At 41.0% G+C, this 25444-nt stretch overlaps 1 protein-coding gene across 3 annotated transcripts in view; it reads right to left on the minus strand.

Annotated features, from left to right (window-relative positions):
* Positions 1-25444, minus strand: part of kcnma1a (potassium large conductance calcium-activated channel, subfamily M, alpha member 1a) — a 138854-nt gene that overhangs the window by 75998 nt on the left and 37412 nt on the right. For all 3 annotated transcript variants that reach the window (XM_041049314.1, XM_041049316.1, XM_041049315.1), the window contains exon 3: positions 3384-3445. In XM_041049314.1, the coding sequence (XP_040905248.1) occupies positions 3384-3445 (62 nt within the window). The remainder of the gene's footprint in view (positions 1-3383; positions 3446-25444) is intronic.

Here is a 25444-nt window from a genome sequence, read left to right on the forward strand (position 1 = left end):
TAGCACAAGCCTGGCCATGTTTAGGATGTCAAAGCCCCCATAGTCAGCTGAATCTGCTCTGGGTTGATCAGTAGTCCCCCTGAGAGGACGTGCACACTCAAGTGACAAGCTTGAGCTAATCACGATGATGAGGCTAGTGAGGGCCTTAGAGCTTAATGGGAGCACTGAGAGATCAGGGCAATGCCTCTGGGAAGCCAGCTCACATAGAAATAGACTCAAAGTGCACCGTAACATACAAGACGCAATGGGGAAATACTACAGTGAGAGAAACTGCACCACTGCAGCAAAACCAAACAAACTGTTAACTATTCTCCCTTTTTGCCCTGCAGGTTTGATGTTATGGCGTGGTACATCTCTGCAAATGTTATGCTTTCAACCTTCCTCTTTTGTTGTCCTGTAGACAACTTATCACTGTCTGCATCTACATACATTTGTCAAGAACACATGCTCAAGTGTTAGGTTAGCCTGTTGATCATGTCAAAGTCATTCTGCTTTTTTTGATATTTTCACAAGGCTATGATGAGTCATTGATCATTGATGATTAGCATGGCCAGGGATTGACTGTGAAAATTACTCTCTGTCCCTAGTCATCATCTGAATATTAACAGAGACTATACACTTTTATAAGAAGGAAATTTGTCCCTCAAACCCCCATTTTTGGCTGGACCGCAACAATGGCACCAACCCTATAGACAGAAACGGGTGTCACTGACTGACTGATGGGTTCAAGTGAGGGCTGAAGTTATGGAGGTTCCCCATTGGGCATTGCTCCTTCAAAATGAACTGGCGCAAATAGTTTCTAATACGTCATCAGGGAGGTGTTTAGGGGCAGTGCTGCCAAATTATGTTTGGTGATTTTGTCAGACAATGTCACAGTTACAAAATCAGGATTTAAGTAGCGCAGAGCAGCAGCCTGGAAACGGCTTGGATGTGACGGGTGGTTGACATGCAGTCTTAATGGGGCTCATTTCTGTCACTATTTCATACTAGTCCCGTTTTCTGAAAAGGAGAACAGCTTAATAGGGAATTCGGCTATACTAAATGACTGTATATGCGAGCACAGAGAGTAGGAGAGAAGCAAACAGATATGGGATGAAACCGGCTGACACTAGGCAGACTGCAAATACGACGTGCTGATGTCATGAATATGCTAATTCCTGTATTATGTCATCTAGTGACATTTAGGAACTTTTCTAGCTGGCTTTGGCTACTTACAATTGAAAGAAGTTGTATAAAGCGGCTCCACAACAGTTTTTAACTACATTCTCAATTTTGCTCAATGGCCATGTGCAGCCCATCGTCATACTAGTTTTGGACTTAGTGATGTTGAGCTAAAAATATACCGGAAGCAGAGGGCTACTCAAAGAGGGAACGATAAGGTGATGTATGGAGACATAGAGATGTGGAATTGGAAGGAAAGGTTTTTATTCTGAGGTACAAATTGGTGACTGGATTCATGTCAGAAATAATTTCCCACCGCTGCTAAAGATAAGACTATATAAGTTGGACTGCATTTTAGATTTACTCCTTTTAAGAGTTTTAGATCTCTATCCCTGTTTCAGACTCTCACTTCCCCCAGGGACACAATTTCACAGTTCACAGATGTCGTATGGAAACGAAAAAACAAACTACAAGAAGTTAACCATTCCTTAAACATAATATGGTGCACAACAGTCAACAGAGGAAGGGTTCCTTATGGTTCCTTTGTAATCAAGATTCTATAACCACAGGCACTACAATAAATATTTAAGGTTTTATTGTGGTAAATCAATGGTGCATGAAATAAGGTGCATGCGGAGTTGGTCATTTGATTGCCAGAGGTGTAGCAATTTCTACATAATTGGAACTAATAAATCGCCTCTTTTACTTTAATTTAAAATGAGTGCTCTTTGAACCATGGTACTCCAAAAATCACGGGGACCATCTACTACAGAAGCTTTTGCTAATTGAAGTCAGGAGGTACAGAACTGCCATTAGCAAACACACAGTATCAAGTTGCACCTCAAATTAAATTAGCCTGAAGACAAATTACATATTAGACTGCTGTTTTGGTGTTTCTGTTAGAAATTGTTGCCGAGTGTGTAAATCAAATTAAATTCTAACCAAAACCATGAAAAAGAGACAAATCAACAGCAAAAGCTGATATGATCCGCAGACAAAAACAATTTAACCCCTAGCATTCAAGGATTTATGAGAAAAAGAATGTAATAGTATTTGTGTATTTCATGGTACATGTGAAATTGTTTTGTTAAAGATTAAAGAGATGAGCATTTTTACTGTACACACTGGAGCCCTTTTCTGTATCACTCCACCAATCACAGTAAATTAGGGTGAGGAAATGTTTTAGCTGCCCCTGTCACTGTTCATTTATTCCTGATTTCTGCCACGGAAGCATGCTCAAGTGTCAGGTTAGCCTGTTCATCATGTAAAAGTCATTCTAGATTTCATTTTAAGGCATCTCTTAGAGAAGCATCATAGTCTTACAGTGGGTGAAGAGCATTATATTGTGTAACATGCAAAATATAATAATAATATGGACATGTGGTATGGTGTCCCAGTGCTTCACATTCAGGTGACTTGAGTGATTTGTGCACCACTAACAGAAACATTACAAATGACACATCTCGGTAAAAGATGTCAGTTACCTTTATGACATATTGGACATTTAATTTCAGTTTCAATGAAAATGTAGTAAGCGCCTGTTGCCTGCACCTACATTTTTTTGTAAGCTTTCGGTGATTCATTGATTATTGATCATTAACATGGCCAGTGATTGACTGATTGCATCCTTAGTCATCATCTGAATATTAAAGGAAATTATACACTTTTAAAGCTAATGAGTCCATATACATCTACCAGAGAGAAACTCACAAGACTTCAAAAAATTTAAAAAAAAAGAATGGTGTGAAAGTAACTGCAGGAGTTATCGGAGACATGCCAGGCCTGCAATCTGTCTCTGGGTGACTGCCAGCCAGGGATACGCATAAACTAACAATACACATACTCATTTGCTCACACATTGAAAAAGCTCCCCAACACATACAGTATCTGCCTGTCTCTGTTACCATGGAAACTGACAGGCCTCCCATTGACAAATCCTCAGATACAGATGTGTGTGTGTGTGTATGTAGTGTACATGTGTGCATCTACACTGCTTGTGAGAACTTGTGGGGGTGTGAATATGTGCATTTGCATTTCGGAGATTACAGCGTGTGGAGATGAGGAGGGATGCATGTGCATCTATCATTCAGATATCATATGTTGCAGCCAGTGTAAATGCATGCAAAGTTCATTCGATCCAATTTCCATCGTCAGTGTAGCTGCCAGAGCATGTGTGAAATTTCAACTTATTTCAGAATATATGTCATGAAGGTGATACTTACTCTGAGGAGTCTATAAAGTATATTCCAAGGGCCCCGATGCTGAGCGCAAAGACTAACACCACCTGAGAAGAGAAAGACAGATGAAAGAGAAATTACTTTCGTGCACAGGGCTGCAAAAGTCTTCTAAGCCTGTAGTAAACAAAGCGCTGTATTAAGTTGGGGGTGGACACAATAGGCTACACTAGTTACAGTATCTGTAATTAAACAGAGACTTGCTTCCTGCAGGTTGCAGAATGGTGGACGTTTTCAAAAAGCATGCGCTGAATAATGAATGCTCACCCTCATGTCAGCAAATGCAGCCTATTGAATCCGGGCAGTGTAAAGTCAAGCCAGCACAATCATAGGAAGCAAAGAAAGGGATACACATTTGTAAGCTCAACTTGTGTGTAGGGGGTATTGAGAAGAAGTGCTTAGAGAGAACCACAGTTATGAAGTGTTGACATACACTCCTCAACTGCTATGCTGAGTCAGTGTTTGCATTGTGTGAGATTGTGACCCTCTGGACTATAGACTGTATAATGTTTCAGTGACTATATGTGACTGGTGAGGTAAAGAAAGGTAAGGTAACTTGCAGTATATGCAGTACTAGAAACAATATCAGAGTCCAGAATCTAAGTAATTTATTCTTGTAGAGATTTTTATAAACACAATTTTTAAATGATTAAGAAAACAACCAAAGAAGTGCAATCACTGCATTTGTTTCTGAATCAATTTAAATTTATTTAAATCAGACCAGGCTGTCAGTGCCACTAGATTTCAGAAGGCTGCATTAGAAATGCACAACTTTTTCTTCTTTTTTATCTAAGAAGTCCATAATTGATTAATTACATAACATTAACATGAACAGTTTTCACGCACTCCAACATCAGCATAACAAGATTTCAAAGACTATACTGCACCATTTCCAGTGGCACAAAATGTTAATGTATTACTTCTATATAATGTAATATCTTACAGCATCACATTGACATTATACAGAGCAAGTACAGATGGCTCTTACAGCAAACACAAAAAAATATATTTGTAACAATTCAAGAATGCCAGTGGCAGTATAACAAACATAGACATTAAAAAAACTGCTGTTGATGTAAACAAATGGGGACCTGTTGAAATATTAAAAGAAAATTTCAGCTTTCTCTTGTTCCACACCCTACAAAGGAAAAACGGCAGCATGTGCCACAATAATCCCCTACAGCAAACTGCACTTGCAAACATTAGAGATCACATCACACATCATCACCACTGTCATCATAATCATCATCTTCGCAACAGCTGACCAACGTAGCGATGCACAATAGTTCCTTCCCGGCGCTCCATTCTTCCATTCAGCCATCTCACAATAGGAGCCCACTGTCCCTGCTGATTGTGCCGTTCATTATTGATGATGGGAGCTTGATTACTTTCATGTGATGGTGCTTTGGACTGATCCAATGTATTGTGGCTGGGGTATTAAGTAAACACCCCCATCCCCTTGCATTTTTAATGGTTTGCCGCTTGAATGGAGGACGATGGCAAATCCTGGACTGAGTGATGTCCAGGGCTGGAAAAACCTTACAAGCCAAAGACATCAATGATGCTCCACACAAAGGAGATGGGGGAGAAGGTTCAATCTGAAACTCTGCGATAACATCAGGTCTTTTGAATGAGAGGCACTCCACTGGTCTGATTAGGAAAGAAAGTAGTTTACTGGAGGGCGTTATCTGATCCAAACACTGCCTTTTTGTCTACAGGGAAATTAAAATATGTGTTTTTCCCACAAGATGACATAGTATGCTGTAACGAAGGACTTCGTTACCTTTGACTGTCGGGTCATGGTTTTGTAAATATTATTGTAAATATTATACACGGTGGGTTTTGATATTGTTTATAAATAACTGGGCAATATAGAGTAAAAACGGAAGGCACTTTTATTGTATATTTTGCACATAACATCCGCACATAGAAGTTTCTAGGGACAAAAGGTGTAACGGCATTATTGGTTGCATAATGTAGTTATTATACGTGAGGAGTCGGCCTCTGTCGGATGCCGTGATGGCCGCTCGGCTCCGTCTGAAAATGAGAGGAGGTCCATTAGACTCCGTTGGCAGCGGACTGTCCAGAATTGACGGACACCGGCAAAGTTGTGAAACTTATATTAGTATTTATGTAAAGAATGGTGGAAAGAGTTAAAGTGCCTAACGGATTGTTCAAGTTATGGTTAACACTCACCTTTTGCCTGTTTTGTGTTCGCCCCGGGGTGCGCCACGGAAAAGAGTCACCTGGGTAACGGACCGGGTTAATAACGTTCCGGGTGCGACCAAGTGGCAGGGCAAGAAAGGGGGAGTCTGAAAATTTCCTTATGTATATGTTTATTGTAAATATATTTATGGTGGTTGGTTTGGGGATCAGAGTACTGCACGCAGGTTATTTTAAATATTTTTTGTTAAATCGAATAATCATATTTGCATATTAGTCACTTATATTTATAACTCTATATCTGAGAACTGCTGGGAATGTTTTTCCAATTACGCTTACCAGACCAAGGTATAAAAGGGCGCCAATTTTAAATCTACGTTGGTTACTGGTTAGGCCTCACCCTGTGTTTACTGTTATACCTGTGTTACGAGAGAAAATAAAAGAATATATATGTATTTGCATAGTCCACCTTTGCCTTGGCATTTTATTCCTCCTGAAGTCTCTGTTGTCAGAACGGCCATTCTAACATATGCTTACAGTGAGTTAATAGTTTGCAAGTGAAAGGGGAGCGCCAAAGCCAAACTGAGTGAAGCCACACAAGAGCAGTTGAATGTTAAAGGGGAACTCCACCATGTTAGGGTTGCAGACCATATGTGTGAAAATAAATTGTGGAGTTAGATGTGAGGCTACCAGACCTCTGAGGTCTGCTTCTCATCTTTGTTGAAAGCTAGCAGCTCAAGGCTCCATTAGCCACTGTTAGCATAACACACCCACATCTCTGACTTTTAAACTGTGAATAATATAGGAGTGTAATGCTAAATTGTTGGAATACTCTAAGCCTACTGGTCATTATCAAATCTATGGAACCTTTTTAATCCATATAATATGCTATGTATATGTATATATTTATATAATATATGCTTTTACTGTTTGTAGAGGGAGCAGTGTCATAGTGGTTGAGAAAGAGAAAGGGAGAATGAGAGGCCTGGAGAAAGGGACAGAGAGTAAGTATGACTGAGCAGTGGTTGGTTGCTGAAAAGCTGAGCAGTGAACAGTGAACACCCAGCGATGAGCTGAGGAGATAAAAAGCGTCATCATCTTAAACTGACCCACTTATTCAGCTGTGAAAGCCAGTCACCCCCCCCAACCCCGCCGCCCACCATCCCCCATCCTTTCTCCCTCTATCTTGCACACTTTCTCTCTCCTCACAATGTCTACGAGGGCTAGCTGTCGACCTCAAACCCTCAATCTACCAAAGACAACCAACTGAGCAACCGCCACCACAAATCAGGACCAATGCAGTAACAGTCAGGGGAAACCTTCAAGAATGGTAATGGCAGTGGGGCATTCCCTCTGCCTACAAAAGAAAGTCAGAAATTAAATAAAAGAAACTACGCAGCAATAGAAGGATTGCTAAGGATAGCTGTTGCTACATCTGTAATAACTGTAAATTACTTTATGAGGCTGTTTCTATCCACATTTCATTATTCACATGTGATGAGACAGCATGAGTGAGTCACACTGGTTAGCAGCAAACTGGAATATGCCGGCATCACGTCTGTGGAGCAGCATTCGGACGTGATGTCTATGTTTTCTCTTTAATAGCCGTGTAGGTTTTCATCGGTGTATCCCTTTCTATATTTAAAGTGTAAAGCTAAATCTGTCAGATGTTTTCTGAAGTGCACTTTAGCAGGCATACTGGAAGACTGGAAGTGTAAAAGAGGGTATCGCCTGCGCTTATGTGCGTGTGTGTGTACTTCAAAGTGTGCGGGTTTCAGGTTCCAGCACTGCAAGCGGGCTAAAGGTGGCAGCTCTCACATGACAGCATCAGAATTGTAAACACATAACAACACTAACATACATATATAAACACACGTGTGAGTCTGACGCTCTCAGTTTATTTGGCAGACTGAAGAATTTCAAGAGCTCATCAAGGCTTGCCTGTGGAAGTGTTCTAAAACTGAGCCAAAATTTCACACACGACTTCCTCCTCCAACAGGAATCCTGTCTAATGACTTCCTCTGTCCCTTAAGTGCACCCTCTGACAGAGAGAGAGCAGAGTCTCACAGACAGGTGATGTAAGCTGAAAACGTACAGAATAATCGCTTCACAAGTAATCAAGGACAAACTTATCTTTCTGTTATCTTGAAGTCAAGAGACAGCTGAAGACACACCTTTCTGTATCCACACCTCAGAAGTGGATAGCGGTGGCTGAAATCTTCCAACATGTTATGGATAACTTAATATGTTAATACTGATATATACTGATTAGGTAAAACCATTTACAGATAATAAGCAGATGAGTAAATACACAAAGAACTCCCACCCCTTCCCTTCCATTAGTACATGCACTGCATCAAAAATACCTTTGTTGCAAAACTGTTTTGTTGGCGAGGTCTATTCATCATTTTTGTTCTCCGCTGCCGAGGAGATGACTGGTGTCAAAATCTTCGGAGTGACTCTGGCAGATAATCTTGTACGTGACAAGCATTATCCTAACATCTTTTAGAGGACACATCACTGTTGGTTTATGGTCTACTCTAGGCAGATTAACTATTTTTGAAATGTAAAGGACTTCTCTTACTTCCTGTGTAAACAAGATTTTTTGTCATAACGAGTGTAGTACTTTTTGTACATTTGATTATTCATCTAAACAAGCCTCACAGGTTCAAAATCAGCAACTCATCTAGCCTCAGGGACCGACCACAGCATATGTGAGAAAGTAGAAGTTTTAATCTTAAGCTATTTTAGTTAATTTATAAAATAAAAAAACTAATTGTGCAAAATATTAAAATAAAATCAGAAGCCTAGGGCTAATGAGGCCGCCCAATTGTAAGCTGATTTGCATGTTATTGTTGCAGAGCTTCTAGAGGTCGACATCAAAGACAGGAAAACAAATATCCTTGTGGGCAGATTAGCTGAGAGATGAGAGAAAATCTAAACAAGAATATTTCAGTTTTTCTTTCTGTCAAACAGTGAAGTAAATACTTTCTAAGAATCCTAATGGTTCCCCCAAGATTACGTGAGTGGGAATCCTCAATGGGGAAGTCAAGAATGCCCGTCAGTACCGTGTGGCATCAGGATAAGCTTGTGCATTAATCCAGCCTGGCTCGCTGTGTTAGCCAGAAAGAGGAGCTCCAAAATGTCCGATTGATGCCACAGCCACAAAGGATTTCAGAGGTCCACAGCCAAGGAGAACTCAGGCCAAACCAGTGTACTGTTTCTGCTTTCCTTTGGCTTGAATCCCTAAACATATACAGTATATCTGTCCTTTACAGCAGGTTTTAAACAAAAAGCTGCAGTCAGTAAATATTCATATTCTACACAAGTTTTCTCAGAATAATTCACGTCATGTGGAACACAGCACGGATGCAACTCTATAGCATTCCCTCTCTCATCAAACTGTCACAATGTTTGCACACAAAAGGAAACAGAGTCACATGTCACTGCATGAGGTGAGAGCATCAGCTTCCCACTGGGGGAATGTCAACAAATGAAATCTCCATTAAACTTTGATGGCATACATCCATACATCAGCACACATTGCGATCTCCCCTTTCCCTTGCCCTCAAATGTCAGGGGGCTCTACCCTCCGCAGGTGTAGGTATGATCTGTCAGAAAATTCTGTCAGAAAAACACATTCTGTATTCCAGTCACACTCTTCATAACTCAGCCCTGACTACTGTGCGAGTGAACAAATGTACCACTAGCATACCAATTCATGCCAGAGCATTCTTACAAGATGACAAACACGCACAGCTTTGCAACATCAATGGTGATTAATAATAAAAGTGACCATACATATTTTTGTGTTCAGAATATAAACTAGCAAGTATGAGAAACATTCTAAATGTATTCAACAATCTTTTCCCTAGATCCAAATAAAAGAAGAAAATGTATTTAAGTTGGAAAACAAATTTTTAGTTATTTAGTGACATTGTAGACCTTTTCTCCTGAGGCAACTTGACTAAAGACAATCCAGTCCTAGGCTATCAGAGTACTGGAAAGTCCACTTCAGACTGTCTGAGGCTCTGTTTGGTGATAGCTAGCTTCTGAACAGACTTTCCAATGACATGAATGCCAATTGCCACCTTTGTTACAATTACACTCTCCTAATTAAATGTGGCATAGAAATAGTCCCAATTTTTAGACATTAAATAGACAAGCAGAACGCAATAAGCATGTGCGACTGTCAACAGAACAGGGCCAATTATACCCAGACTTCAAATACACAGTTCATAAATTATGAGAGGAGCTAAGGATGAAAACAGACAGGATACAAGCTGAAGCCTGGGTAAGTTGTGCACTGGTGTGTGTCTGAGTATCTGCTTTTATCATCCAAATCCACTGTACGCTCTCAGTCAGTTTTAGCAAAGGGGAAGAGCAGAAGGAAAAAATTAGGGAGAAATGAGATGAAGGAGATAAGTTCTACAAGAACTAGTCTCCTGGTTTATCTGACCGGAGAGGAGGGAAAATACAACTGGGCCTGAATGTTGCATGCTGCAACACAAGTCCTGTGTCTCTTTTCTCTCTTCATATCTTCCCTCACCCGACCCTCCCACAGCCATCTCCTTTTGTGTTACCATCCAAGGTCACACAGCGACTGTCTCTGGGGTACAGATCAAGTGAATACAGGAACGGTAGAAGGACACTAACCTGTCCTTCAAGAATCATATTTATTATTCATCCAAAGATCCACACACATGACAGGATGGTGTATTCCAAGGACATTTTACAAAACATTTCCTCTCACTATTCGACATTCAGTTAGGGGCTATGCCAAATGAATGTATGCAACCTGCCTGTACCAATCTATCGTGGTAATAGAAAAGCATTGAAATGTCAGGCTATTTAGAATTTTAAAATGGCAAGTTTTTCTTCTTTAGTTACAGATAATGTGATCACAGATGACCATCACAAAAACCGTGCTGGATCTGAAGAAGTGTAAATGCAATGAGTCAATCTATCAGCAGCCCTTAGAAGTGAAAAAGGCAAATTTCTGCAAAGATGGTGTGAAAGCTTTTCATTTCTGTGAATCAGACATTGCAAAACTTGAAAGGCGATACTACTGGGACTACGCCTGATTTTGATGCGTGAAAATACAAACGTGGTGTGAAATGTAACACTTTTCAGAGCGCTGACTCCGTTTAGAATGAACTTTGGCATCGCCAACAGGACAGGTGCAAACCAGCAACAAGCCACAACAAGCAGGTCTAGATTTCACCATAGCTAAGAGAGTGGCCTGCCATGGTTAATGTGCTTGGTTTGCATGTTTTGCAGGACACAAATGTGCTCTACATTAAAAAACAAAAGAGTTGCAGTGATGTTTTGAGTGAGTTTTTAAGAAAAAATTAAATGCTAGTGTGCTCCGTTCTTCAGCTTCTTGAACATTTCCTGGTTTCCTCAGTCTTGTTTGCACACTGAGGATATTTAGATTGGATAAGTCTGGGCATTAACAACTTGATTTAAAAGAAAACCTACAATCACACCCACCCTTACTGTTCAGACAGCATAAAGTGCATTATTTCATCTTACATAACTCCAAGGATGATTGTAAATAAACTGACAAGACCCGCACAATGTTTTTTCATCTCTGGAAAGAAATGCAATCTCATATATCAAAATGTGACCACTGATGCTGCACCGCTGGAATTGGCTCCATTTAACCCCTGTGGCCTTTATGAGACAGATGCCCACATATTGTTGTACCTAGGCAACAGAAACGGTGATTGACGGGGGAGAGGACGGGGAGGGGCTCGGTATGACGGAAAGCCTCTCAGGTCTGACAGGATGACAGCTCCTAAAATGAGCATCTGTCAGTGGGAGATGAAGAGGAGGCCTGTGGGGATCTGTTACAGACAGACAGGACAACATGTCTGAAAAATCTCCTCTAAAAGTTTCTCTATGGCATCATTAATTCACAGAAAGAGGATTTTTTTTTCTTTTTTCTTTTTTGCTACTTGTGCTTCATGAGAGATGTGTCATTGCCAAATTAAACCATCCTAACAGAGATGGAGTTACGTGAGGTGTACGGTATGCTCTAGATACTAGAAGGGCAGGTCACTCTTCCTTCCTCTACAGCATCCTGTGTCTAATGGCAGCCCTCCCTAGACACCTCCAGTGTGGCCATGACCTTGAATGTTCACAGAGGATACTAAAAGGACAAAAGAGAAGGAAAGAAAGAGAGAGGAGATAAAAAAGATGGAGGTGATGATGACAGGAGATGGAGGGATGAGAGAATATTAGAGAGAGAGCCACCCCCCCCCCCCACCCGTCCCACCCCGTGGGACATGAGGAGCGTTAAGAGGTGGCAGAAAATGGCTTGTGGCAGAGACAGAATGAGAGCGAGAGAGAGAGAGAGCAGCTGAAGAGAAAGAGGGGTGGAGGGATGGAGAATATTAGAGCATGTCCTCTAAGGCACAGCAAGAGCTTAAATGCCACAGCGTGTACGTGTCTGTGCACGTGTCTTCACCTCTTAGTGAGTGAGTGCACGTATATCATGTGTGTATGTCTTCAACCTTTGTGTGTGTGTGTGTGTTTGACAATGAGACAGAAGGGAGGACCCCTACTGGGATTATACCAGCGCCGAGAAGATGAGAGGACGCATGTGACCAGCCTGCAAAGAACCACTGACAGCGTTAAAGGGGAAAATTCTTCAGTTCAATCATCATATCCACTCTCCACCCGACATCCACCGCATGAGCTTATAAATGGTTCCTTTTGAAAACCGCAGTATATCTGCAGAATATTGAATGGGACTTTATGCGAAGCTGCTGCCACTGCACAGAGCGACCATAATGTCCATTATACATATGTACTGTAGCTAGAGGGCAACATTATTTTTAGTGAAATGTGGCTGTTCAGCTGTTACAGCGATGCTAACCCAGTGGTAAGTTAGCCATTACCACATTAAAGATTTAATGTGGGAGCTCAGTGGTGGTGCGCTGTTACATAACACCACAGACTGATGAACTCCGGGTAAAGTGTGGTTTTTCACTGCTGGATATCACAGGTCCACAAAATTGTCCCCAAGCCTGAGGGCATTTAGAATCACTAAGTGTCAGTATGTTTGCCACAGCGTCCAGATTTAACATCACTGCGACTTAAGCTTGCAACCAGTTAGTGGGACTTCTAGTTATCCAAGGTATCTTTTGACTGGTAAATATGAAAATAACAAGTGCTTCATCAAGGCATGAGCACACAATAAATAAATGAAATGTGCAGGACCAGTAGTCATGCAATAAAAATATGATGATCATGACAATTAGGAAGCAGGGAAGTGACTACTGTGGCTAAAATAACTGACTGGAAATTAGTTTTTTAGCCTAAGAGCATATTTACTACTACCCAGTTTAATAGACTGCACACTATTTAAGCCCTCCTATGCAAGCAAATAAAAAAATTAAATAAAAACCAGCACAGAGATTCATTAGTTCAATGAGTCTCTCCATTAATGCAAATTTTCAGAACATTCATCAACCTGATGAGAGGCTGTTACTGCAGGTACCTGATTTACCTACTGTACTGTTGAAGTTATTGTCAGGGACTTAAAAAAAAAAAAGAGCCAGCTTGATCTGCCTTACTGAGAAATGGTCAAACAGAACACCACTGCTTGATCATTTTCCAGCTGAGCAAACTGTTACTTCCAAGGTGAATTATCCAGGCTTTTCCTTTTCATTTAACAGCTTTAAGTACCCACCAATAGCGTCCCTCTGCTCTAATTTGCCAGAAGTGTTGCTATTTTCAGAGGAACGCAGCTACTTGCCAGATAAGGTCATATATGAATTTGCATATTATTTTTGCAGCACTGCCCATTCTAGCGAAAGGAAGAGGTAACAGTTGTTTTGGAAGTGTTACAATTACAAATCTTTCCGGGAATATCAGCCAATATATTGTCAAGCATTTCTGAGTCAGCACAGTAACAGTGACGCCTGTGGTTGCTAAATTTGTCACTGACAACTCTGCATACATTATGTCAACAGGGGGTCTGAAAACTCTCTAAATCTAGCACAACACTGCCAGGTTAAGAACAGTAGCTGCCTTGACCATGACTCACTGTAACACAGTCAGTTAGTTGAGTGAAGTTAAAGTAGAACTGACACTGGCACCAGTAACAGACTTATCACTAAGGGAGGAAGAAACTGTCTCTAACAACTGTCTCAAGTTATTCTCTCACCAGTTCTGGACCATCTACAATCCTTTTAATTGAATGAGATGAGATAAAGAAGAACTTTTATCTTTGTGAATTAGTTTTGAAACAAGAACAGGTTGCACACAGAGAATTCTGTTGGTCTCACTAAATACTGTTGTTATTCTAAAGCACTGAGGCAAAAATCATGTTAAGTTAAAATATGTTAATATGTTTTAGCTCACTGTTATCTAAATTATGAAAATAGAGGGAAATACAGTCATATAAAAGAGGCAGCTGCTTCTGTTAATTCATACAGCCCTCCACTGGCCTCAGATTGAATCCTGTCAAAATATCCGCTGTTCTTCTCTTCTCTGTATCACATTAAGATTCAATAAAAATGAAAATACTTAATCCCCCACAAGACCTCTCCTCGGACTTCTGCCTCACCGGGAATCCTTTTAGACTGACAACATGACACTGAGTGGGGCTCTTCCTCTAAGATGTTTGCTCACAAACCAATCCATGAATGAAAAATCTGCAGGGAACTTTCCTGTTTTTTCCTGGTTTTATGAAGAGCAGTCAAGAAGCACTGTGACTTGTCACCTCTGCTCTGAGTGGCTGCATAAATATAGTTTAATAGACAGTACAAGAAACAAACGTTTTACAGAAAGATGCTCTGAAAGAATAAAAGGCCATAACCATAAAGTAAGTCATTCAATTTACTGGGCTTTGTAGACACATTTGTCAAATTTATTTTAGATTTTTAATCTCAATATTGTTAGGAATTTAACTGTGCCATGTATCGACCTATTGTCAGCTTGACATTTGCATAACTGGTACAATTTACCATCAGAACAATGACAAATTACCAATCTATATAGAGCAAGAAAATGAGGAGAAAGGAAAGTTTGCAATGTGAATACTAAAAGGTTGTCTTTAAGTGGCTTACTCTCAATGTGGTCTGCAGGTCATGATGTATTCAGGTCACTACACTGTTGTTCAGGCAGCGGTTATTGCCACACAATCCCATTATGTACCTTTAATCTTAGCACAAATCATCCCTGCCACAGCTAATAATATCAGAACTTTGTCACACCAGTGCCATTCCTATTACAATGTATGCAGAGCAATTACTCTGCCTGATGCATATTGCACAATTCAGCAGAGCCTTTCATCCTTCTCCAGAAAATGTCATACTGCATTTGGCTGCCAGAGGAACAGAGAGAGACCCTGCCAAATATGGAATTAAAAACTTCAATTTCCTTCCCAATAAGGCAAATGGATCAACTACCTTCTGAATGATAAAACAATATAGCTGCGCCACATCCTGTTTCCTCCTTCCTTTCCAAAAACCTTCTACATCACCAGAAGATTCCCCCATAGGCGGATAGGTTTCATCTCAGAGGAGACGCAGCGGTGACATGATCTTTATCTAATTAAATCAAGGTTTCGTTTAATTTCCTGAAAGTTAATGAGAAGTTTATCATCCGTGTCAAAGCCCACATTCGCTCACTGACAATGTAGCGGGTCCTGATAAGGTAGAATGCTCGCTCGCAGCAAGGTGAAAGATGAGACTAGGATCCGCAGAGAAGTAAAACCTGTATTAGTATTCTGTGTTTGTTGGCAGGCTATGTGTAAAGTGGAGAGCAGCAGCATCTCAGTGTATCCCTCCCCTGTTTGCTCACTGCCACATCAGATCAAGCCCCACACACAGCGGTCCAGCTCAGTCAATAAGGTGGGTGGATGCCTGGAACCTGCCATGAATGACCTTAAAACATCTTTGATACCTTCACCCATCAGCAGGAGGCACGAAGGTGTCACAGTAAACACTTTGGCAGCTGCTCTCACCAAACAAGCCCATAGATGACTGAGAGGAGCTGAACTTTCTCGTACTAAAAACAAAACCAATATATTTTATATTCAGTTTTAGTACGACTTACTGGGCCCTCAATATGCTTTTGTAGTTTTGAGATATGGCAGCGGAGAGGAACAGAAGGGTAATTTGCTAATAGTTTCTGTTCCTTTGCCTTTTGGGGTATATATTATTAATTCTACTTTAGTCATAGAGTTATTCATTTGGTAGATAATTAATAGTCTCCCTTGCAGAAAGATAGCTAATCCAACTCCAACAGAAACCGAGAGTAAAGGATTTTGCTCTCTCAGTTACACAAAGTCCAATTTAAATATAGTTTCAGATGTTGAATATCTCTTCCAAAGAGCTTAACATTTTTTCCATAATCAAACAAATAAATTGGCAAGTGTATTATTAGTCAATTAATCATTTCATATGTAAACATTCCTGCAGAAGAGGACAAGTCAATAAACCCTTCATGCAGTTCCTCACAGAGTCCTGACCCTTATTAAGAAGGCATTGAGTCAAACTGCACTTCAATGTTCATCCGTTCCACCTCTCACCTTTCCTCTGATGATAGTCTGCTGGTTTGATCGATTGTTGACTAGCACTGACACCCGTATCAATATTCAATACTCAACACACATTGTAGCAAACCTGCCATCGAATACATTTCGTTGTGTTGGATATTGAATCACTGAAAAGTTCAGCTGCCTTCAGCCTGGGAGGCAGTTAGCTCCCCTGAGATTGAGGATTTTATAGGTTCAACATCAGACACAAGATTTTTACAATCCAGCTCTCCATCCTGAGTCCCAAGGCTCCTGCCTCCCCTTACAAAGCCCAGACTTTAGCATGACTGAAGCTCCCACATAAAGCAACTGTATACACTCATGTCTCAAGCACATGCATTTATACATTGCTGACTCTCAAAAGAAAATCAAACTGGGTTTGGAGTAAAGCTGTTGCAAGTGTCCATCAATTCAAAAAGGATCGATGACTGCACCCAGGCTTTACTTTTGTTCTCCAGACAAGTAGAGAAAATACCATGTATTTTTAGCTAGTTTATATTCTAACAATGCTATGGTTAAGGTTCGGTTAGGCTTAGGCACAAAATCTACATGGTTAGAGTAAAAAGTACTTGTTTAAGGTTAGGGAAACACTGTGGTTTAGATTTAAATTTCTATTTTGTTAGGACCCAGAGAACTTCGTCATCATGATCACAATTATACCCTTTTGGTTACAGTTAGGGAATAGCCGTGATCAAGGGAAACAAACAGCAGTCTCCTGTGCTAAAGTCTGGTGTTTTGTTGACCCATCCTTCCATTTCAACCTGCTCCCTCTGTGGACTCTGTGCCTCTATAATAACATCACACTGTTTCCTCCTTTGCTCCCAGGTGACAAGAGTCATAATCCCTACTGCCGCTAACAGGCTTTGTCACTTGAACGCTCAGCATTTGCTGAAACAAGTGATGCTCTCCTTTTCCTTGGGAAAAAAATACTTCGCATGCAGATACTTTTACTTGGAACGGAGATATCTGCCGCCTCCATAATCCAAACCAAAAGTGCTGTAATTTATAATTTGGTTGAGCTGGCCTTTCAAGCTCATTGAACAAGTGAATGTGAAGAATGGAAGTACCCAGGGATGGCGGAGAGAGAATGAAACAAAAACAGAAACAGACAGCGGGCACAAAGCTCATTCCTGTGAATAAGAGATGTGTTGTTGCCACGGTGATGTGCCACTTGTGGGAATAACTGTGAATGCAGTGTGCCAGAGAGACATATACAGCTGCAGCAAAGTAATAAAAAGAGATCACAAAATCAAGACATCACTCAGTCTTCATAGGCCCAGGACGGTCTGGCCTTCAGCCCCTCTGTCTGAGGCAGTTTTATGCTTTCATTACTTCACCTAAGTAGCCCCACGATGGTTCTCTCCCCAGCGTCTGGTTTACACTCAATCTATCGGTGGTACTATTTCAAAAGACACTATAGAAAATGGAAGGACCAGATATTGCGATTTTGCACAAAGAAAATCTAAATGTCTGCCATAATGTTGTCTTGCAATGAAGAAATGCTTTTCTTTGAAAGTAGAGAGGGATGTCTTCACTCATGCATGTGAGCAGGTTCAAAAGCTAAACATGTGACTGACACTATTATAGTTCATCAGCTGCTGTATTTTAGTTAATAAACATGTTACATAATAACATCTCTCAGCTCGGTTGCAGGTGTTTATCAGTCAGGGTATTTTTTTTATTTTTTTATTCATTAGTATTCATTTAACCTGAAGAATTATTTGTCCCTACCTTCACTTTGACTGTACCTGACCCCAGCATTAAGTGCATATCACATAATAAACACAATGACAACACAATCACGCATATAACCTATATACAGAACACATTACTCATGCAAGCATATGCTTTTGTTCATACAGTCAAATAGAGCTGTGTCCTTGCATGCAGGACGTACTGATAAGAAATTAAGACTTCAAAATATGTTTAACTTGAGTCTGAGGAGAGGAGAGGAGGAAGTGAGCAAAGTCACACTGCTTCTGGTCCTTCTTTGATGCATTGGGGCTTTGAAGTCAATACTGATGCAATTTAGGGCCGGAGGCAGAGACAGACCTACAAACCATTTAATTAGCACCTTGCCATGGCTCCTAATATGAGAGAGCCTCTGTAACAAAGCCAAGAAATGTCTCCACTTCTCTGATTTCGCTAACAAGAAAGACAAGACTTTGTTAGAATATTTGCCTGTCAAAGCCTAAAAGAACTGTCGAAAATCATTTGGCAGCCAGGAAAAGAAAATCACAAGATCATAAAAAAAATATCATATATTGAAGGTGAAATAAAAAACACTGCAGATATGTATTTCAGCTTCTAAAAACTGCATGCTCAAATCTATATTGAGATCAATACTAATATAAATTTTCCTCTTGTTTTTATTTCTTCCCATTCCTTTTCCCTCCTTATCTCACTTTCACCCACACTGTCATGCAATAATATTTCTTCCTCCCTTCTTTCCTGTGCCTCTTACATCACCTGTGATCGTCTCCTAATGATCTCATGGAAACTGTGAGCAGTGAGCGGAGGGCTGGTCGAGGTGAAGTGTTTTAGGGACACTCTGTGGCTGTCCCATCCCAGGAAACAGAATCCCAGTGGGGGTAAACGGATCTGAAACCTGGCTTAGCAGATGGTCCCCACTGTGCTGAGTCCGTTGATAAGCAATTAGAAGTACAAACATGACACGAGTGATAACAGCCTACTCAGAACGAACCTGAGAGCATATCCACGACCGGGCCTGATACTATCACAGGAGTCATAGGACGGTCAAAAAAAGATTGAAATATGAAACATATAATACCGGAATGCCCACACATGGAAACCTGGCACTCTATCATTCACCTTGTGAGGCTCTGCACAGCACAGTTAGGAGGTGTTTCCCATCAATATAAAACATTATGTGACAGTTGCTTTTTGTTGCCTCTTAGGTCAGTTTTAGGGGGAGTAGAACCATATCATCTATCTTCCACCACTGATGTTGCTGCAATAATAACCTGTCCACCCAGGTAGGGATGCAGTAAGCCCCATCTCCACTGATCCTTTCACTCCCACACTATCTCTCTCTGTGTGACTCAGAACTGCTGATGTATAGATGGTGAGACAGACTGAGAAGAGGAGGCAGTTCTTGCTTCACAGAGCAATTGACATGCAGCATATAAAGCCTGCACCAAGAAAATGTTGAATGTTAATAATGTGATACTTCATCAGTCCCCACAGGGAAATTCTCTTAATGCTTATCCCACTCCGGGGAATGTGGAGCACAAAGTGAGTTAGAGAGCAACACCTATGGAGGTGGAGAGGATTCGGTTTCTTCCTCCAGGTACCCCCAGGTCAATTTGCCATCATTCAGCAGCAGATTCTGATTTATATTTTTCTTGTACTAAGGAACCTACAACTGAAATCACAGTAAAGGTCTTTGGGGATTTAACAGAAATGCTCCCTTAGTGTTCAAGCCTCTGAGCAGGCCTGTTGGTACGAAGTTGACTGACAGCCAACCACTCAATTTAGCATCTAAAGGGATCTAGTTTAACATCTGCAGGTACGTTGTTGAAATGTTTGGCAGGTGACTAGCTGATTAACTATCTACAAACCCGCAAACTGACATTAACAGTGCAGTCTGTCAGTCAGTACATCTACGTGTACTTAAGTACCCAGGTTACTCAGAGAAACATCATTATGCAGGTAATGGGGAAAGTGTTTACATGCACTTATTAAGTATGGCTCGCTTATGTTAACCGCTATGTAAACACACTGGATGTAATTGTCAGTCTATGACAGAATAGTGCTTCATGCAGTATAAAACATTATTTTCAGTTAACTCTTATTAACAAATAAAGAATAAAACCAAAGTTTTACTCCATAATAATGCACTTCTACGTCAGTAGAAAAGTAAAAGAAAACACTTGTTCAATCAGCAGTATTGCAACCAAAGGAATTTTCTATCTCTGCTAATCTTGGTAATGTCCTCTGTCCCTAATCCTGTTTTTGGAAAGCTTTAAGAAATGTGCCTGGCAGTGACAGTGATGTTAGATGCGATTGGATCAATGTGATGCTACGAGTTCTGATCCATTAGGTGTGCGTCATCCCAGAGGCACTGAGTCACTCAGAGCTCCTCCCTGAGACCATACCAGGCAGCCATGACAAAGATGAGACAGGGAAAGCGCTGTCTTGGAGGTGACAGGGGGCTCCAAATGACAAACATGAGAATGTCTGCATCCTCCCTGGCTGCCTACTTAGGTCTCTATTTATCTGCATGCAATTTTCCTCCTGTCTATTTGCCTGTCAGTGGTTTGCTCTGTGACTATATGCCTCTATCTGTCTGTCAGTCTGTATGTCGGCCGCTAGCCTGCAGTCTAACGTGCTTGTGACTAAATGCAATCTCATTTCTAACTACCCTGTCACTCCTCGGCTTGAGGTTTTAGCAGAGCATAAATAATCACATTGTAAAAAGTAAACAGAATATCATTACTGCAGTCACTCGCTGAGGCTCGAGGAAGGCAATATTTTAATTATCTAATAGCATGGACTACTTGTGTAAAAGCTACGGCAGGTTTGTTGTAATTAGCTAAGTGATTTTGGATTTCCTTACGACACTCTCCAAGGGCAAGGCCACCAGAGCTGTTCCCACTAACTATAGCTCTGTAAAACAAATTATGAAATACAATACTTTAACTTTTTACTTAATGCATTTTAGTTCTAGGAGCGTGATTTGGTTACTGTCTCAGTGTATGCGCGCGCGCATGTGTGTGTGTTATCCCCCACAAAATGTGGTCCTGGAGACACCTACTGTGGAGGGAAATAACACAGAAGCTATTTTGAGAACTTTGGCAGGTGTTTATTTGTCTGTCTGTCTCTCTGTGGACAGACTTTGTGATACCGTCACAGCCATGTAAGATGAAGCTACAAAACTTTACAGGTGTGTAGTTGACATCAAACCAACTACACACTGTTGATGGGCATCGTGGCTGGTGTGATCCCATCGTATAGTGGGTTCTAGTTTGTGAATATTTTTCAAATGAAGGTGCTGAGTCTTTTCTCTAGGCCCAGACTAAAGGAAACAAATGAACGTGTACTGTCGCCACAGTGTCTCAGACACACTGCCTTGTAAGTCACAGGTGACTTTGATCTAATAAGGAGAAGGCCGGGTACCCAGCTAAGTGAAACATCACTCCTGTGTCTGCTCTCTTGACCTTTTCCTCTGCAGAACAGTTTGAGGGAGGGTGGGACAGACAAAGGGCACGGGGCTGCAGCAAGAGAGGGCGAGTCTAGATCATTGGCTCTTTAGCAACAGAGGCCCAGGTGGCAAATTGATGGGTTAATAGATGGGGGAGAGAGAAAGAACAAGCAATGATGAGTCATCCTGCAGAATGGATCAGAGTTATGACGGGCTTAAAGGGCGGCTCCAGGGAAAATCATTCATGAGGACAAATTGAGACCATCCCTTTTAGAGTTGTAAAACTCTAAAAGGGTGCTGCAAATTTAAAAGAAGAAGAATTCTTATGAGTTAAATGTAACAGAGGAACACGTTCAACAACTAAGCAACATGGTGTGAATGATGGGGAACAAACTACTTTTTTTTCTTTTTTGGCCCCGGTGCATATTTCAAGGAACTCTAGCTGTAACTCTAGTTGTTTAACACACTTTACACTCGTCTACTCTTACTTGACAGAATTTCAAACGGAATGTTTTGTGGTTAATATAATACAGAACGCTGTGCCTGTATTTATACATGCATACTCAGATGTGCAGCACTGTGGTTGCCAAGTGAGAAAGCAGTGTGCAAATTTCTACCCTCTGAAATGATACATCATGATGGCAGGGCTCCCTGTTGCTTTTTTTCCCCCCCTACTATGACACCCCACTTTCCCTCTCATCCCTTCCTCCGCCTGCTACACTCCTCCACCACTCAGTGCAGAACTTATGTTTCTTATGTGGCAGCAGCCCAGAAAACCCAGGCCAGCAGGGCTGACTTCACACAGCTGACCTGTGGCCATGGTATGAGAGTATGAGAATACATTCAGAACCACAATTAAATCCAGTGACATTTAGCAGTAAATCAAAGATGGAAACCAATAAAAAAAAAACACAAAAACAAACATTTAGCATTCTATTAAAGGGTTTATATTATATTATGTAATTTTATTAATGGTTATACACTTAATATAATTACTTAATATAATATAAACATCTATAAATATATAAATATAAATATAACATCTATAAAAAAATACAGACAAACCTAACACATAATTTTCACCTTAGCTATGCCACTAATATGGCTAAATATACAAATGCCGGTGTCATTCCTAAGAAATATCTATATCATTACCTCACTGTGGCTAATACATCTTGTCATCTTAATCCAACACTTTTATTTCATACTTTGAAAATATGTTTCAAAATATCAAAATATTTTTGTTAATGCTTTGTCTCCACATTACTGTATTCAAATACATATACTGTATACATGGTTTGTCATGTGCAGAGGAGACTTTGGTTGGCACAATACCCATCTCTCTCCTTCTGTTGCCCCCACCTCACTCTCTCTGCTGCAGTGCTTGTTCCCCGTGGTCCCTCCAGCATAAACAGCCATTCATCACCGTTCAGAGGATTTAAGTCAATGCCAATTGAATTGCCATCGACTGAACTGATAAATTATCACAAATAACAAATGACTAAGCTGTGCAGCTTGCTAAACTCAACAACTAGGAGAAACGGGAAGGGAGGCAAGCAGACAGCCTGGAGCTTTCAGAGGGCACCAAGTTTGAGTTAAGAGAATAGGAACGAACCGGCTCACAAATTGAGTTTCATCATGGAGGAACACAGCTGGAGCAAAGTGTCATGTCCCCCGAATGCTGAACAGAGAGGTGAAAAATTGATAGATTTGTCCGTGTCCACTGCTATTAATTTACAGAGAAATGGGGTTGTGAAGCATGTGTCACGATTCCTGAAGAGATGGTCTCCGCGCCTATTGATTGTCTATTTCTCACATCAATGTGACAGATGCTTTCTTAGACAGACACTTTTGACAGACACTGTAGGAATTGACAACTGACATGTATTTCTGTTCATGGGTCAAGCGTAGTGCCGGGTGATAACACAAAATGGTAATTTACAGACATTCAGCAGAGTCATATCAAGCCAGTTTCATCATAGGATAATAATGTTCTGGTAATTTCTGTTGTCCATATTAATGATGAGCAAACTACTGAATATTTTGATTTCAGTTATTAATGATTTCAGCCATATTGCCCAACCCTAGTTCTGGTTATATTTGCGTATGTGCTAGAATATGTGGATGGGTGGATGTGTATGTTGTAAAGATTCTCATTGAGCCTATCTAGCTGTGACATATGCTACTCCCCCCTTAAAGGCTAAAAAAATCATGTTGGGAAATCCTCATATTTGCGGTAGTATAATGTACAAGATACCAACTGAATATATGTGAGGAGTCATATGCTGCCTGTAAGTTTTCTGCAAAGAGATGAGGCTATTGTTGCAGAGAAGCGTGATGCAGGAGATGGTGCTGTGTTGACAGCTGTATCCATGCTGAGGAGTTTACTGACAGCAATAAATTAGTTCCACACACTCAACAGGAAAGCGTAATTAGTCAGCCCAAACACACACACACAGACACACACACACAGACATGCATTTACACATTCGCGCATGCACACGAGAACACATCCGCTTGAACATGCACGCAACACACAGCGTAGAGAAACATACTGTATCCACTCAGGCAAATACGCATCAGACGCACACACATACGTTCATGGGTAAACTCAAGGATTCACACAGACTCTGGCAGAACCCAACAGCTGCTGTAAAAAACACAAATATGCTTATGCAAGCCCAAAGGACTGTCAGTACCAAAATGTACTTATACATAGAGGTAAACACGCAACGCACTAACATAAACAATGCCAGTCTGAAAAGTAGAACACTGTAAATGACAGCTGTTCTCTGTGCAGGAAGGAAGGCAATCATGGGGAGAGAACATATTCACACTTATTTTCTCCACAACAGGATGTTTGAGGACACATGGAAACACAAAGGAGCTTACCCACAGTGTCCTTACACACTTTGCACAATCTCACCTTGTTTCCTGCCAAGTCACATACACACTGTAAGCAACTGTTCTCACACATAAGGTAGAGAATGGAGAAAATTAGTTAAGGGATCACAGGCAAAGGTATACCGAGGGAGAAAGTGTGAGAAAGAAAGGTGTGCCTCCTGTCAGAGGTGCTACTGCAAAATCTGTTTTTGTTTTATTTTTTATTTTTTTTGTTGTTGTTGTTTTTCAAAGGAAGCATCCTGGATTTGTTACAGTCACAGTTTGAATGGTTACGGTTGGAACACATGTGCTGTCACTACTGCAGAGCGACACAGATGTGTTGTATTTGCAGATGATAGGGGTCAATATGCAGAGTGCCATGCAGTGTGTGGGTGGATTGGTAGGCAGAGGGATGACCATAGGGTTTAGGGAGCGGGCCATGTGAACAGATGGTCCCTGGTTGCCACCCAAGATCCCATTAAGAAAGATGGCAGGGCTGACCTATTTCTGGACCCACCATGCCGTGCAAATCCACTGCACAGAGAGATAGGGCGAATATCTACATTCAGAGGTTATAATCCTCGCTGTTTTTGTTGGACATTATGGGATTACATACGTTGTTACTATAGAACTAATGCAGGATTCAATTAGATGAGATGCTGCAGTAATGCAGCGCAAGAATTCAGCCGACTCATATTTCCAGCCGTCCCACTAGTCATTTCCTTGGACATTGTGCCCTTGAGTGTTTAATGAGGTCTCTCTACAAAGCAACTGGGGTGATACGGTTGTCAGGAGACCGATGAGCCATCCACTGCCGGACCAGAGGTGGTCTGACTTTCACCTACAGACAGGTGACAAATTCAAAGGAAAAACCTGAATAAATGAGTGGAGAAACACAACAAATGCGCACCCAGGGGCACTGCATGGCACAATTAAGCAATTAACATCCAATCATGCTCAGTGGCATGTGTAAAAATGCTGAGCAGGCTCAGCTGATTCTGTTTTTAACGTGGCAAGAGGAAAAAATTTAAGTGACTTTGAAAGAGGTTCATTGCTGGGGCATGGCTGGCAGGAGCTTCAGTCACAAAGACTGCTCAGCTGCTGAGTGCTTTACAAATAACAGTGACTAAAGTGACATGTAAACAATCAAACTCTTCTTCAGGTGACTGAGAATGTCAATGCAGTATATGATCAGACCGTCAACACAAACAGTCGTTTGACAATTACATAGAGAGGGCTATTATAGTAGTGTTGCAGTGCAGAAACCCCTCGTGAATGCACATTTGA

Source organism: Toxotes jaculatrix, chromosome 11 (genome assembly GCF_017976425.1).
Source record: "Toxotes jaculatrix isolate fToxJac2 chromosome 11, fToxJac2.pri, whole genome shotgun sequence".
In the NCBI taxonomy this organism is placed as follows: Eukaryota; Metazoa; Chordata; class Actinopteri; family Toxotidae; genus Toxotes; species Toxotes jaculatrix.